Source organism: Arvicola amphibius, chromosome 12, assembly GCF_903992535.2.
Source record: "Arvicola amphibius chromosome 12, mArvAmp1.2, whole genome shotgun sequence".
Taxonomy (NCBI): Eukaryota; Metazoa; Chordata; class Mammalia; order Rodentia; family Cricetidae; genus Arvicola; species Arvicola amphibius.
Genome location: NC_052058.2, coordinates 2,871,840 through 2,888,630, shown reverse-complemented (window position 1 = coordinate 2,888,630; position 16,791 = coordinate 2,871,840). Strand labels below are relative to the sequence as shown.

Genomic DNA, 16,791 nt, shown 5'->3' with positions numbered 1-16,791 from the left:
GGGAGTTTCCTGGCATCAGGTTTCTATCTGACCCCAAAATACACACCCCCATCAAGACATCATGGAAACATGAATGATTGAGTTGTGGGGGGTAGGGGAGGAGGAGAATAATGACCAGAGATTTTTCATGCCCTGCCACAGACACCTGCATACACCTGCACACATATAGACACCTGACACAGATGCTATAGACTCGCATGGAGGGATGGCAGCCTTGAAGAGAGATGAGAAGGACAAGTGACCATTCCTCACCTCCCCTTCCCCTCTGATGCTGGCCTCATGAGGCAGCAGCCCCATAACCTGGTTGGTTTGACTGGTTTACTTCTTCTCTGAATCTAGCCCTCTGGGCATCCTGCCCACTCCAGTTAGCAATGTGGTTGGACCTCAAATATAGCTCAGCAGCTTTGGATTCAAAATGTTCGTTGTTCTTAAGACATCCAGGCTAGAGAAAGACTCCTCTATGCTTCCCAAGAGCCAGTTTGGACCCCAAAAGTAGGTCCAGGCTCGATCTCCTACATAACTGCCAAGAGACTCTTATTTTATAAAAGGACATGACAAGTTCTTAGAGTCAACCTGTCCTTTGGGCCTCGAGGCTTACGGCATTCCAAGCTGTTTGTTCCCTGGAAACACACTTGGACCTTTCTTAAAATTCCTTTCTCCTTAGAATAATCTCTGCTCAATGAACCACAATCATTTTCTTCTTACAAAGGTTTTGAGCATCAAACAGGACCAAGAACTAGACCGCCATTGTCCTCTGACGTCCTTTAGTTTTGTCTTACCCAGAAATGTTGAACAGGCACCATCATGAATGGGGTACCGTGTTAACTAAACCTTATCCCAGCCCTCCAGAGCTGCATGAGGAACAACTGGCTCTAGACAGCTGCCACTCTGTCATGGTGAAGATGAATGCTTCTGGGGATTGAGGATGAGTAGCTATGGCACAGTGCCGTGTGCCCCATGTTCCACTCAGGAGGGGAACCATGCCAGTGCCCTGGGTCTCTGGTCTCCTGCTGCCAGCGCATGCATTTACAACCTGCTGATGTGATTCCTCCCTTCAATTATTCTATCGCATCCCCATTTTCTGTTTAAATTGAGTACAGAATCCAAGAACAAGGAGAAGGGTCAGTGTTCTTAACTGAGCGGGCTCAGCATGTGCCCAAAATAGCATCCCCGCTCACCAAAACCCTCTAGACATTTTGTGACAGCAGCCACAATATAAAATGCTAATTACATTGCTAACTGGTGAACACACAGTGATGTGTAAAACTCAGCGCTTGCCATGCGCTGGGAAACACAGCCTCTATTAGAGTTTTCTATTAGAGTCTGTGCTCTTTAACTTAAAACAGTTGAGCGTGGTAACCTAGTAAATCCGTTTCTGGACATGACCAAAGGTTACAGTTTGAAAGTGTGGCCCCAGGAGTCACGACAGTCTCTCTTTGATTGGAAGATGCTGTTCTCGAAGACGATGACCATACTAGGTAGGACTCTCTCATGATCCCTCCTCTGCCTTAATTTTGCTGTGACGTCACCTCATTGCCTTCTGGAATTCTCTTAAAAGTCACTTAACAGGCTTCTCAAATTTATTCTCTTTGCTTTTTGCAGGTGCATTTTTTTTTGCCTTCTTGTTTTTTTATCTTTAATTTCATTAAACCATTGCCCCTTCCTCTTCTCACCCCCACTTCTCCATGTCAAGCCTCTCTATTCTTGGCCTTTAACCATTGTTGTTACGTGTGCATATTAACAAATAAACGCAGACTTACAACCCGCAGAGTTTGCATGCTTCCTGCATGTGTGTATTTCTAGGCCCACCACTTAGTATTTGATAGCCAATCAAGGGAGGGCTCAATCCTGGCAAAGACTAATTCTCCCCCTATTAGTAGTTATTAATCGCTTGTAGCTCTTTAATTAAATATTTTTGGGGAGAATGCATAAGCTCTCCCTGACTCCAATGCCCTTTTATTCCCTCACCGACTTCATGTTCTCTCCCTTAATCATTGCTGTTACATAGATGTATGCACACACATATGTTTACAACGTAGATATATGCACACTACCGAGTCCATTTGGCATTGGTGACCTATACACGTGTCCAGGGCTGACCAGCTGGGATTGGACAACCCCCAGAATGTGCATCAGAGTTGTACGTTTGTTTCTATATTTTGCGTGTGGTGGGAGGCACACAGAATTGATGCTCTCCTTCCACCATGTGGCTCCCAGGGGTCCAGCCCAGGTTGCCAAGCTTGGTAACAAGTCCCTTTGTCTACTGACCATCCCATTGACTCTCATCAGAGTTTTCCAATGAAGTCTTTTTCAAAGCAGTTGGAAGGAGAAGGCACCGGTATTGGTTTTGCCTAGTGTTCTTGCTGGCACCTGCATGCCAGTTATATTGCCTGCCCCTCTGTGACTGGCCAGCCTGAGGGGGCCCCAGCCTAGCATCCCCACAGGGCTCAAGCAAGCTGATTATTTCCCTGCATATCTGTCTCAGGCCTGCAGTGTTTGTGCGAGCTCCTTTCACTGGGAGTAAATCGATTTTGCATCTCAATACTTCATTTACATTTTCACCATGATTGTTCTGCTTGTTTTGTTTTGTTTACATTCTAATAGGTGAGACAGAAGTCTTCTGGCCAGGCTGTATCTCATTAGCAGAAGGAGGACACAATGGTGGCCTCCAAGAAGCTTCCACTAAACTGGCTAGGTCTCCAAGGCCTCCCTCCCAGTGTCTACTAAGCCCATGGACTGGACTACTACTTACCCCTCTTTGCTAAGCCTGGGTCCCTTTGACTTTGTCTCTCTGGCATCAAGAACATAGCCATGGAAGGTGCCACGGACTGTTGTTTAAAGGACAGAGTGGAGTTGGAAGCAGGGAAAGGGACTGGGGAGAGAACTTGTCTACTCTGTTGGTAGTCATACTGTGAAATAAATAAGAAGACAAATAATAGAATAATAAAAGTAGGCAAAGGCTGGACTGCAAAGGGCCTCCTGATCTCCGGTAAGCATCTGGACCTTTTTCTGTAGGGATGAGGGACCCAGAGAGAGATTTTGACATGAAAACATTGGTTCCACACATGTAAATACCCAGAGAGCAGCCAGGAGGGCTGTCTGGGAGAGAGGGGCAGGTGGTGGAAGGAAGGTGGGAAGGAGCTCATAGGCAGCAGCATAGAGCAGCTGGTGTGTGATGGAAGGCCTAGGGAATGATCCTGCAAATCCTGGGGAGTCAACAGGGCTGAGGGCAAGGAAAAGAGGAGGAGGGACGAGGAGAGAAGATGGGTACATGATGCTTCCTGCAGATGCAGGCACAGCTCGCAACTATGACCCTGAGCCTGCCCCAGGATGGGGTAGGAGGACAGTGTGGGTTAAGTGCAGGGCAGCCTAGCCTATTAGGCACAGTTAGGCACAGGCCTTTTTCCAGTCCTGTCCCCAGGGACTGAGGACTGCATGTAGGTCCTCGGTGAAGCGTGCAGGTTGGGACTTGTTCACAGAGGAATTTTTTTCAAAGATGCTTTCCCTCAGTTGCTGAGTTGGAAGACCGCCTTGCCTTTGCCTGGGTAAGGAGCTTCTTTGGGCCATTGTTTTTGTTTGGATATTAAGGCTGCATCTGCTGTCAGAGGAAACCATGGTGGTGGTCTCTTTCCGGGACAGAGAAAGAACGAATGCCTTTGTCTTAGACTTAGTGACAACCAGCACAGGCAACTCGTTCTGTGACTGTCCTGGAGCAAACTGTAAATGCTCACAGAGGAGGCAGAAGTAACACTTGAGAGATTCCAAAGAGAGTGGTGGGCTGGGCGTTAGGGTTGCAGAGCAGCAGGGCCTCTGGGGACACTGTGGGCAGGGGCAGCTGAGTGCCAGGTTCCAGCCGGTGTGAGTGGAGTCAGCCATGATGTTTCTATGTCAGGGCTTCCTTGCTTCAATGTGCACAAGGCTTTGCTAACCCTGTTGTGCCCTGTCAGAGTCACTAAGCCTTGATTGTTATCTCATGTGTGGTTGGGCATCTTCAACCTTAGCTGTGGAGGAGAGGGAGGTGATGGACATGGAAAAGGAAGTGAGTGAAGCAGGAACCCTAGGCAGGGGCAGAAATGAAGCAGGAACCCTAGGCAGGGGCAGAAATGAAACAGGAACCCTAGGCAGGGGCAGAAATGAAGCAGGAACCCTAGGCAGGGGCAGAAATGAAACAGGAACCCTAGGCCAGGGCAGAAATGAATCAGGAACCCTAGGCACAGGCAGAAATGAGGCAGGAACCCTAGGCAGGGGCAGAAATGAAACAGGAACCCTAGGCAGGGGCAGAAATGAAACAGGAACCCTAGGCAGGGGCAGAAATGAAGCAGGAACCCTAGGCAGGGGCAGAAATGAAGCAGGAACCCTAGGCCAGGGCAGAAATGAATCAGGAACCCTAGGCCAGGGTAGAAATGAATCAGGAACCCTAGGCACGGGCAGAAATGAAGCAGGAACCCTAGGCAGGGGCAGAAATGAAACAAGAACCCTAGGCAGGGGCAGAAATGAAGCAGGAACCCTAGGCAGGGGCAGAAATGAAACAGGAACCCTAGGCAGGGGCAGAAATGAGGCAGGAACCCTAGGACAGGGGCAGAAATGAAGCAGGAACCCCTAAGCCAGGGCAGAAATAAAGCTGGAACCCTAGGCAGGGGCAGAAATGAAGCAGGAACCCCTAAGCCAGGGCAGAAATAAAGCAGGAACCCCTAGGCAGGGGCAGAAATGAAGCAGGAACCCTAAGCCAGGGCAGAAATGAAGCAGGAACCCTAGGCAGGGGCAGAAATGAAGCAGGAACCCTAAGCCAGGGCAGAAATGAAGCAGGAACCCCTAGGCAGGAGCAGAAATGAAGCAGGAACCCTAAGCCAGGGCAGAAATAAAGCAGGAACCCTAGGCAGGGGCAGAAATGAAGCAGGAACCCTAAGCCAGGGCAGAAATGAAGCAGGAACCCCTAGGCAGGGGCAGAAATGAAGCAGGAACCCTAAGCCAGGGCAGAAATAAAGCAGGAACCCTAGGCAGGGGCAGAAATGAAACAGGAACCTCTAGGCAGGGGCGGAAATGAAGCAGGAACCCCTAGGTGCAGGGGGCAGAAATGAAACAGGAACCCCTAGGTGGGGGGTGGGGGTGGAAATGAAGAATCCCTAGGTGGGGGGGGGTGGAAATGAAGAACCCCTAGGTGGGGGCCTTTCATGAACTTTGCTTCATCCATACGAAGTTGCTAATTTTCATCATTTTTACCGTTTTCCACTATTCAGTAGGAGAACCTTCCTAGTGATTGACAGACAAGCCCATGAGATCTTTGTCTTGGTGGTGGCTGGAAAGATAGAGTCAGATGTGGTCAGGTGAAACAGGGCATGGGGCAGCCATGGGGAGGGCACTTATGTGGTAGGTGATGTGACGTCAAAGCCAGCGTCCGAGGTAGCACCAGGAGCCGCAAAGGACAATGATAAGATACAGGACCTGTGTGAGGCTTCGAGGCTGGAGTCTGTGGTACTGCGTCATTGTGAGAAACCAGCGCATCCGCAGAGCTGTGATCCGAAAACACTGATGAGTTGGACAGAGGGACAAAGGAACTGTTAGGACACTGTGACTGATGACAGAGACGAGGATCGTTATGCTGTACTCAGCAAGAATGGAGAAGGCCTGCCAGGGACATCTGAATTTCACAGAAACAATGAATAATTATTAGCATGAGTTTCCCCCCCAAAGACGGCATAAGAGGCAATTTGAAGGAGATTAGTTATTCATTAGGATCCAGTTTTAACTGGACATATGTATTATTATTTGGTTGGTTTTCTGTCAAGCTGACACAGCTAGAGATATCTGGGAAGAGGACTCTCAATTGAGAAAATGCCCCATCGGACTGGCCTGTAAGCAAGTCTATGTAGGGGTCATTTTCTGGATTAATAATTGATGTGGGCGAGCCCAGGCCACTGTGGGTGGTGCCACCCCTGGAAGTTGGTCCTGGATAGATAAGCCAGCTGAGGAAGATACAGGAACGAGCCAGTAGCCAGTGTTGCTTCATGGTCTCTGCTTCAATTCCTGTTTCCAGATTCCAGCCTTGAGTTCCTTCTTTGACTTCCCTTCAAGCTGGCCCATGATCACAGGACACCTAAGCAAAATAAACCCCTTTCTCCTCAAGCTTTTGTTGGTCAGTGTTTTATAGAAAGCAAGCTAGGACAGAGAGCCTCTCAAGTTGTAAATGTTAATACTAGGATGGAATGGGGCAAACACGGAGGCCAGAGGGGGCATTCTGACGTCAGGGAAGTATGAACAATGAGATGGTAAGTGGGGCAGAAGAGGCCATGAAACAGAAAGCACTAAGCATCCATTACATCCTTCCAGAGGCCCGAGGACATTACACTGAGCCAGCATCACTTGGAAAGGTGGACCTGGAACCAGAATAAGAAGCTGGGTCTGAACCAGGAAAGGAAGCCAGGTCTCAAGCTAGAGATTTAAGAGTTAACAGGAGAAACGTCAGATAGGAAAGAGAAAGAAAGGTCATTACAGAACATATGAGTCTTTGTTTTCTTTTTTGACTGTCTTTGGCATTGTGACTATTTCTTTTTTTTCTTTCTTTTTTTATTGATTTTTATTGAGCTCTACATTTTTCTCTGCTCCCCTCCCTGCCTCTCCCTTCCCTTCTTCAACCCCCTCCCAAGCTCCCCATGCTCCCAATTTACTCAGGAGATCTTGTCTTTTTCTACTTTCCATGTAGGTTAGATCCATGTATGTCTCTCTTAGTGTCCTCATTGTTGTCTAAGTTCTCTGGGATTGTGGTTTTTAGGCTGGTTTTCTTTGCATTATGTTTAAAACCCACCTATGAATGAGTACATGTGATAATTGTCTTTCTGTGTCTGGGTCACCTCACTCAAAATAATGTTTTCTAGCTCCATCCATTTTCCTGCAAAATTCAAGATGTTGTTATTTTTTCTGCTGTGACTCCATTGTGCAAATGTTCCACATTTTCCTTATCCATTCTTTGGTCGAGGGGCATTTAGGTTGCTTCCAGGTTCTGGCTATGACAAACAATGCTTCTATGAACATAGTTGAGCACAAGACCCAGTAATGTCACTTTTGGGTATATATCCAAAAGATGCTCAATCGTGCCACAAGATCATATGAGTCTTTTTCTAAATGATCAAGCATTTTGGAGTATTTTTGAAAGAAATGGGGTTGGGGTGTAGTCATTCAGAGTGTTTATAAGGAATTTAAAATGATGCTGAAAATTGTCACAGTAAGTCAAACGTTACTTGAATGTGCTATGACCCCAGGTATGTGAGAGAAGCACGCCAGCTGAGACTCCGTGAGTGCCCTCGCCAGAAAGCCAGTGGAGATGTTTGTGAGGCAGGAGGAGAGCTGTGTGTTCTCTTTAAGTTTGTCTGGATTTCAGGCTGTCTTTAGAAGAGCGTGTGTGGGTCTGGAGAGATGGCTCAGGCCGTGAAGAACTCGTGCAAGCCTGAGAGCCTGAGATCAGATCCCAGCTCCCACATAAAAGAGGGGCGTACATGCGCCTGTGACCCCAGAGCTGAGGAGGCCAGAGCGGGAGGGCGCTGAGGCCACTGGTGATTGCCAGGTACGGATCCCAGGGCCACTGTGCTGTTCTGTCTCAACAAATGAGACGGAAAACAACAGAGGAACACAGTAGATATGACCTCTGGTCTCTACAGTCATACGTGCATACATACGAACTCATATACCGAGCACACAGATAATAAATAAACACATGGTATTTTCAAGATGATAGTTTAAAAAATTTTCAAGTCAGTCTTGAGAAAGTCTGCATCATTTGACATTTCGCAGACAGTGTTAGGATATAATTTTTAAACATGACTTTTTTTATTTTTCAAAATGATGTTTTGGCAGCGCCCTTTTGCTTTTTACTGTCTGATCAGGAGAAAATGGCATGTCTCTGCACGTGCCATCATCCCTCCCTTTGACTGTCCTTGGCCAAACAGTGAGGATGCAATGGCTTATCCTAACAGAGGTTCACAACCACCTCAGTAACCTCACTGGTTTAGAGATGGCAACGCCAAGTTCTCCCTATAGGTACTTCCTGGGAGCCCTGGCTGGGAGAAGCAGACTCCCACACTGATCCCCGTCTCTGTGGGACTTTCCCATACAGGGACTGGGAGGACTACGGGGTGAATGCTTCTGCTGCGCTATTGCGCCGTCGTGGCTTTGCCTGTGCTCAGCACCAGTGCATACACAGTAACCTTAGCTGCATAACAAATGTCTGCATGCGTAGAAAAAAGATGGAAGACCAACCAAAACCTTAACAAAGGTATCCTTGACAGCAACCATCATTTTGAATTTTCAGATGTATTTGAATAATTTCTACAATCTGCTTCCATTCTTTTCTAAGTAACCAGGTTGGGGGGGGGGGGGACATGAAGTGAGTTTTAAGTTCTCGTCTTACCAGGGACCCTGCTCCGATGACTTCTGCCTGTTCTCGGTGGCACTCTGGAGTCTGCTCACTTGTGGAGCTAGAGCCTCTTGACTAAGTAATTTTATCTAAGCGCAGCTGGGCTGAGCAGAGGGGAATCGCCACGGAGATTCTAAGACACTGCTCCAGCTGAACTCTAGTACGTGAGGCCTCACTCGGTCATTTAAAGAGAGTGCTTTATCATAGGGCGACTACTTATTCTTCATACTCCGCTGTTATCCTCCCTCATCCCTGTTCCCCATCCCCACTCATCAGCTAGTTTCTAAAATGCATAATTTTTATTTTATCTTAGTAAATTTGTCCGTGAAGTTTCAGTGTGTCAAGAGCTGAGCTAAGGGAGCATTTCTGAGCAGGTCAGCAGGTCAGGCCGGCAAGGCAGCTGCTGACATGTGGGTTCTACACTTGGGTTCCCATGCCTGGTCATCTTCCCAAAGCCATTCATTGTCATCCACCTTTCTTGGCGGACTTTCTTTGGTACCGTCAGCCTCCAAATAATGGCATGGAGACTTCTTATTAATTATGGAAGCTTGGCCTTTAGCTTAGGCTTGTTTCTAACTAGCTCTTATAAGTTAAATTAGCATGCTTCTATTAATCTATGTTCTGCCACGTGATTTTTGGCTGTTTGGGTTTTTTTTTTTGTTGTTGTTGTTGTTGTTGTTTCTTTCTTTCTAACCTCTCCTCCGTTCTTTACATCCAAGTTGTTCTGCATCTCACCGGCGTCTCCTACATGCCTAGGTTCCAACCCCATGAGTTTGTTTCTCTTCCAGGAAGTCCTGTCTAACCTTTCCTGCCTAGCCATTGGCCATCCAGCTCTTTCTTAAACCAATCACAAGGCGCCTTTCACATAGTGTAATCAAATATCCCACCAGGGATTGGGCCAGAGCATCCTAGGCCTTTCACACCCCACTCTCCTCTGTGCCTCTTTTTCACAGTAATTTGTTCATTCCATAGCTTGCTGGTTGTGGTGTTAGGGGCCGGAGACACAGCAGTGAGCAGAAAGGCCCGTCTCTCATGGGTCTGGGCCTCTCATCAGGAAGGCAAGGCAGTATGGCTTGTTAGCCAGGGCTAAGAGCTGCAATCGAGAATTCATATGGCAGACATATAAGCCAGCCCCGCCACAGAGAGTAAAGGGCAGCTTCCCGACAAAGGTGGCATCATAGATGAGTGCCGCCTGGTTTTGTGGGAGGAAGTAGCCAGAGCAGGGGCAGACAGGGAACTGCTGTTTCACGGCGAGGAAAGGAAGACTACGACCACCACACTTAGCTGAGGAAGTGAACACATCAGAAGCTCTGTCTGCCCCTACCTGTGCCGTTTTCACAAGCCGTCATGCCCTTCATGTCTGTCTAATGTCTGTGTAGGCAGCTCTGTCACCTTTACCCTGAGATCTCTGTAGTCCTGCCTCTCCCACTGTCCCCAATATCTTTGTATTGCTTGAGTTGCGAAGGTTTTATTATTCACTGTGGCATGCATGCATGAGTTTCCTCTGCTTGCATTTTATTATTCACTGTGGCATGCATGCATGAGTTTCCTCTTCTTGCATTGCAAACTCCTTAACCTCAGAAACCACCTCATCATTCCATCCAGCCCTCTCTAACTCACAAAACACAAGGCCAAGTGGTCAGTCTTTGTTGAGCTCTGTGTGGAGATGGCAAGAGGTGGACCCACCTATGGGGAGTCAAACTAAGCACTCTCTGAGAGATGCAGAGGCAAAGGCAGAGGAGGTGGTAGTAAAACGTGGCCTGTCTATGACCTTGTGGGTGCTTGTGCACATGTCACTGGCCAGGTTAGTGTCCCATCTCTAACACAGAGGGTCACCACTGGGTGCTGGGTGCTTTTATACCAACTGGAAAAAGAACTCATGTTTGAGCATGATGCAGCTCTTCTACAAAAGCTACAACGACAGCAAAATTGTAGAAGTAGGTGCCCTCTGGGAAGTGGAAGAGAATCAGGCCTGTTGCTAGAGTCAAGGGTACCTGGGCAAGTCCAGTGCCAACTTTCTTTACTGGGTCAGAAATATGATAAAGCACTTGACACTCCAACAGCCTGTAAAGCAGAGCCGGAGCTTTGAGTTCAGACAGGAGGCCAGTGGCAGGATTTGCAGTGTGTCTCTGTCTGTCTGTCTCTGCTGTATGTTCTCACTTCTGTATGCGGTGGCATATGCAACAGAGTCCACAGACTGCAGCTACATTTATCTGTGCAATGAAGAGGAGAAGAAGGGCTTTGCAGCTCTCCTGCAGAAAAGAGAAACAAAGTTTAAAGATGTCAACATTTAGCTTCCTTATTGTCCCTGGCAGGCTAGGGGATGAGGCAGTAAGTACCTGTGGAGGAGCATGCAAGTGTTCCAGAGGAACCTGCTGGGCAATGACCCTCTGCGAGGAGGCACAGAGCAGGTGCTGGTGCACACAATAGTTCCTAGGTTGTCCCCCTCTCTGACCAGTTAGAGTGGGCAGGGAAGCTCATCAGTGTAGTCAAGGGTACTGACTCACAGGGCTGGGGTTTTGGCCTTCAGACTGGGAAGTGTGCCTTCCCTGGAGCAGGTGAGAAGGTGCCCTAGAGGGACACCTGCCCACAGAACTCACTGTCCGGGGCTTCTTTTTGGCACAAGGGATCCCCAGTGGTCTAAGGTATGTGTGCAGCTGCTCGGGTAAGAACCCCATGTATCAAAAGGCCAGCACCCTCCTCATGTAGCCATCCTGGTGCATAGGAGCAGAGGTGGCAACTGCTTGGCACTGGGCACCCAGCCTCCTGCCAGCCTTTTGTTTCCCCTCAGCAGGGTGTCGCCTGAGCTGTCTGCCAGCAGGTTCTTTAGCTCTTCGTGAATGGCCAGCTGATTTCTTTCTGATGTGTTTGAGTCTAAAAATGTCTAGTGATTCTAGTAACAGATGGGCTAGCTGTGGAACTATGCTATGCTGGTCCAGGCTATCCTGTGAGCAGACCTTCAAAGAATGTGTTATTGGGAGTCATTGAAGCAGCCAGGTATCTTTCCCCATGCCTGCTGGCCAGCCTGCCAGACACACCCACCAAAGTGAACGGAATCTGCAGGCTTAAAATCACAACCCTTTCCCTGCAACCTGTTAGCCCCGGGGAAGGCCATTTGATGCTTCCAGGGCCCTAATTCAAATACCTTTTGAATTCACCCTGCAGTCAGTCCTCTCTGCTTCTCCCTCTACCAGCTCCCTCCACCTCTGCCCTTTATGAGCCAAGCTGCCTGTAGGGCCTCTATTCCTCCTATGCAGTGGCCCTCTGCACTGAAGCCCTAGACTCAGTGTGTAAGTGAGGGAGTGTGTGGGGGGATCCAGTCGGTGCTGTTGGTTTATTTTAATTAGAGTACCAGCAGACACGTCCCACTCCTCCTTTCCCCCAGCTCAGAATGTCCACTTCGAATGGGAGTTCTTGGGGAATTGCACGGAAAGCTTTTCATGATCTAGACCTGCACCCTGATTTGGTAAGCTGGTTGGTCAGACAGTCTGACTGCCCGGTATACCGAGCGCCTTCTGTTCTTGAGTGGGTGGTCATGCAGGGCCCACAGCTGGAAGAATGTATAGCATCTGTCATGGCTTCCTTCTCTCAGTCTCTGACCTGGGAAGTCCCCTCCCAGCCACCTGTGCCACGCCCATGAGATCTGCAAAAGGTCTGCTTTGCCCCTGCCGGCTTTCATGAGTTACACGTTCCTGAAAACAGTTGCCATGTGCTTGAGGAGCCTGGGGTTTGTTTGGGGTTCAAGGAGTCGTGCATCCTCCAACCTTCACTCTCACCCCCAGATTCTCGACCCCAAGCAGCCGCCTTCACATGGTGGAACTTGAGTTGGAAATCTAGCCCATATTGTGACAACACCAAGATGCTCCCGACCCCGTGGAAAACTTCGCAGCATGAGATGCTGCTGTCTCAGAGGCATTTGCTTCCTGTGTGCCCCGCTCCAGCAAGGTGGCCCTATGTTCTGTGCAATAGATGTGCCCCTTGAGAGGGTTCATAAATGAAATCTGTGCAGCAAAATTCATTTATTACATGCACACGAGGAGCTATTATTTCACTTTACTGGTTTGTCTATAATTAGAAAATGACTCCCAATTTCATTAAAGGAGCATAATGCTTCTATATTGGGTCTTGTTTAAACGAGGTAATCTTGATATGAAACAGACAAAATTACCAATCAGCTTCTACTCAGTAGCTACAGCTTAATTATACCATGTTTCCTCCCGGAGGAACCGCAAAGTTTGTAAAGCTGCCTTTCCCGCCAGTGCTCAAAATTTGTGGCCTGGAAAGTCGGTCTGTTATTAGAGACACTCCTTGTTTCTCACTGGTGGGAGAGCCTTCACCCTCTCCTAACACCTTCTCTCAGAGAAACACAAGGGATGCCAGCAAGAGCTGGGGCAACGGGTGATGTCCTGCCATTTCTCAGCCCAGAGCTCCATGACCTGTGTATTCATGTGTGTGATGCTGGGTCACAACTCCTACCTGGCCTGGTTTAAGACGCTCGTTCTTGTCTTATGACTGCATCTCAGCCGGTTGTAGACGGGTGGTTTCTAAGCCTGTGCTCACCCAAAGGCCCGACTGTAGCTGAGGCTGTGGCTATCAGAAGAGACCTGGACAGGGGACCACAGCATTCATAAGTCCTCTTGGGTAGGTCAGTCTCCCCCAAACTGATCAGATTTCAAGACAGAGACTTCCAAGAATGAATATTCTGAGAAACCTGGGCTGTTAGCTTCCTGTGACCTTGCCTCAAAATCCAAGAATGTCATTTTTACCGAGCCGTGTTGATTAAATGACTAAGTCTAGCCCTGATTCGCCCCCTCAAGTGAGCTGCAACTGTAACCACACTGTCAGAAGGAACGGATGTTTTTTCAGAGGAGGCACATTCACCAGAAGAGCCAGATTAAATAGATATGAAGGCACATGAGTCGTGGTGGATAGTGTGGGAAGGCTATGGGCTATAGGTACAGGTAAGTTCCCAGAATGCAGTGCTGGAGAGCACCATGGAGAGAGCCTGTTTCCAGGGCAACCAGGTAGCTTCCCACAAAGCTTCTACCTGTTGGCCCTACCCCTGCCTTAACTACCCATATCACAACGAAAATTAGAACTTGGCAAGGGGATCTAAACAACATACATGTTTACCTGGGCTTACTTGGACGCTTACCGCATGGATGTCCTATTTACATGGAACCTTTAAACCCACCTTCATATCAGAACAGCAGACACGTAGAGAGCCATGATGTAACATCCCTAAGCCACGCATGATCTTCTTGTTTTGGGAGACATAGAAGTATTGACTTGCATTTTGGAGGTGCTTAGAGGAGACTGTGGAGTATCTTATTGACTTAATACAGACACTTGGTACTAGAGAAAATGTTCATAGAGAAGACTGTGGAGTATCTTATAGACTTGATACAGACACTTGGTGCTAGAGAAAATGTTCATAGAGAAGACTGTGGAGTATCGTATAGACTTGATACAGACACTTGGTGTTAGAGAAAATGTTCATAGAGAAGACTGTGGAGTATCTTATAGACTTGATACAGACACTTGGTGCTAGAGAAAATGTTCATAGAGAAGACTGTGGAGTATCTTATAGACTTGATACAGACACTTGGTGCTAGAGAAAATGTTCATAGAGAAGACTGTGGAGTATCTTATAGACTTGATACAGACACTTGGTGCAAGAGAAAATGTTCATCAGCCCGAGCACTTCTGGTTGTAGTTGCTTCCTGTGAAAACAGCTGCTGCTTGAGCATCAAGGGTGCCTGTGTCTGGGGAGCCTGGCCAACCATTTGTTCTCTCCTTCCTCCTGTGCATTCCTCTCTGGCTCCCTGGGAATTCATGCTTGTGGTTATCTGCCCTGAAAACTTATAAGCAAGATGAACAATCCAGCCGCATAGCTGGAGACTATGCCAGGAATAAATTGAGCTTTGCAATAGAAATGGGCTAAAGCATTCATAGATCTGAAAGGTGGAGAGACTATCTCTGAGTTAGAGGAGGTGGGTGGATCAGCATATCGTGATGAAGGTTATTATTACTTGTCTTATTTGGAGCTGCCTTGACAAAATTCCATGGACAGCATTGTCATATAGGCAATAGGATTTTCTTACAGTCTTAGAAGGTCAGAAGTTCAGTGTGTTCGGGTTCTTACAAGGATCTTCTCGAGCTGCAGACTGCCCACTTCTTATGGTATCCTCAAAAGTAAGAAATAGCTCGAGAGAATTTTCTGGGGCCATTTTATGAAGGTGTAATGGGGTCAGACATGAGAGTAAGTCATAGACCCTTATCTACACCAGTTATTTCCCAAAGGCTCCCCTCCCCCCGCCATGCTATTGCATAGGGGCTTTATGTTTAACTTACAGATCTGGGATATAAACGTTCATTTTACAGTATTGTATCGATTTACTGAATGTACTTATAAGATACCAAAGACAGAAGATGCTGGGGATGGCAATTCCCTGCATTGTATACCACCAGGAGGGCATTTAGCAAGGGTAAAAAACACATTCCAGGAGGCCTGGGGGAGAGGTAGGATTCATGATATAAATTAACCTTTAAAGCAGGGACAAGTATGGGAAGGGCTACACACCCCATACTTGACTGCTTCTAGGTAGTCTCAGCTAGATGCAGCCTCCCCTGTTCTTCAGCTCCTGAGAAAGCCCACACACAAACACACACCCCATCTGTAGAATATCTATTCATCTTAGTTAGACACACAGAGGCAGGCCCATGGCCCGCTTCGGCCCTCACTTCCTCTCTGCCTATCAGTACCAACCATGCTCCTACTATGTTGTGTGACATTCTGGGGAAACATGAATAAATGTCCATTTACCTCAGAGCAGGAACTGAAGGCAGACCAAAGTAATGATCCCTCCGAATTCCAATGTGTTACGTGAATCCGTTGCAGATATCACATGAGTATAAGTGAAGAGTATTTACATAAACATGTATAGCTCATATACCACCAAAGCCAACCCCAACGTGTCATATATCACCAAAGCCAACCCCAACGTGGGTGACAGCTAATGAGAGTGGCCTCCCCGTGAGTTCCACTTCACTTCCAGGCAGCTTACAGGCTGGAGAGGCCCCTCTTCTTGACAGTCCTTACTGCTTACATAACCCTGAGGAGGGAGGAGCCTCATGAATCTGCTCCATTTCAGGGACTTCCTGGGACTTGTGAGTTTAAGACTTCCCAAGTCTTAGGGCTCTTTCCCTCCAGGATAGAATATTTTAATTCAGAAACAATTGCTACACAACAGATAAAGCATCGTGTTTTGAGGGTAACAGGGCACACAGATCTTGTGAGCAAAGGTACACAACAAGTTACAAAGGAATTGCAGGTTACCAGTGCTGCTGTGGAGAAAATGGGGTTTGGTAAAGAATAATGGGCTAGGTGATGACTTTCTAGGCTGAGCAGCATCATCCCTGCAAAAGGGTAAATTGTCATAATTAAGTATGTGCCACCTAAAAGGCTCTTGAATTGCATGCCACTAGGGTTTAAATTATGACGTTTCCCCCTCTGAGCCCAACCTGCAGATCCCTCCTGACCGACCCTGTGCTCATGACAGCTCTCTCTCCTCAGGGAAAGGAGACGTGTTTGGAGATGTATTCTGGAAGGAAGCCACACTTGCACAGTCCTGTGCTAATGTCAGGGCCTTGACCTACTGTGACCTGCATGTGATCAAGAGGGACGCCCTTCAGAAAGTGCTAGAATTCTACACAGCCTTCTCCCACTCCTTCTCCCGGAACCTGATTCTCACCTACAACCTGCGGAAGAGGGTGAGTTGTTGGCTTTGATTCCTTCTGTACTTCTCCCTGTGCACTTTGGATAATTGCTGGGGCTGGGGTAAATCCTTGCTGTGTCTTTACCAGGAGAAGGGTGTTCTGAGCTTGCTCTGTCGAGTTTTGTTGCACCACAGTGAGAAGAGCAAAGCAAGCATGCTGGGCTGGAAGATGGATCAGCCTTGGTGTAGATGGACCCTGCTGTGTCAGTCTGTGGGCTGGGTAGTTCCTAGCGGCACCTGGTCCTTCCAGGATTGTGAAAAGATGGGTAAATGTGGCTTCTCATCAATAGAAAGGCCTCATGGAGCCACCTGATTAGTGTTCACTGTCCACTTAATCCCCAGTGACTGGAACCTGCAGTGTAGGGGTAAAGCCACTACTTGGCCGGCAGGTAAGGACACTTTATGGAAAAGATATGAAAGTGTATTAGCTGAGTTCATCAAAGAAAGCCATGGAATTTGGTTGTCTGGAGAAAGTTTTGTCTCCAGCCGTCTCCTTGAGAAATGAGTAGTTTTGAGAAGAAAATATCTTCCCTAAAGTCGTTTCTCTCACATCAGGTCAACTGAGTTTTGCCTCCCCCCTCTCTCTGTCTCTCTCTCTCTCTCCTT

The 16,791-nt window shown here is 47.8% G+C and overlaps 1 protein-coding gene across 2 annotated transcripts in view; it reads left to right on the top strand.

Annotated features, from left to right (window-relative positions):
* The window catches only part of Kcnh1 (potassium voltage-gated channel subfamily H member 1), a 289,183-nt gene that overhangs the window by 219,243 nt on the left and 53,149 nt on the right, over nt 1-16,791 (top strand). For both annotated transcript variants that reach the window (XM_038349618.1, XM_038349616.1), the window contains exon 10: nt 15,984-16,180. In XM_038349618.1, coding sequence (XP_038205546.1) covers nt 15,984-16,180 — 197 coding nt within the window. The remainder of the gene's footprint in view (nt 1-15,983; nt 16,181-16,791) is intronic.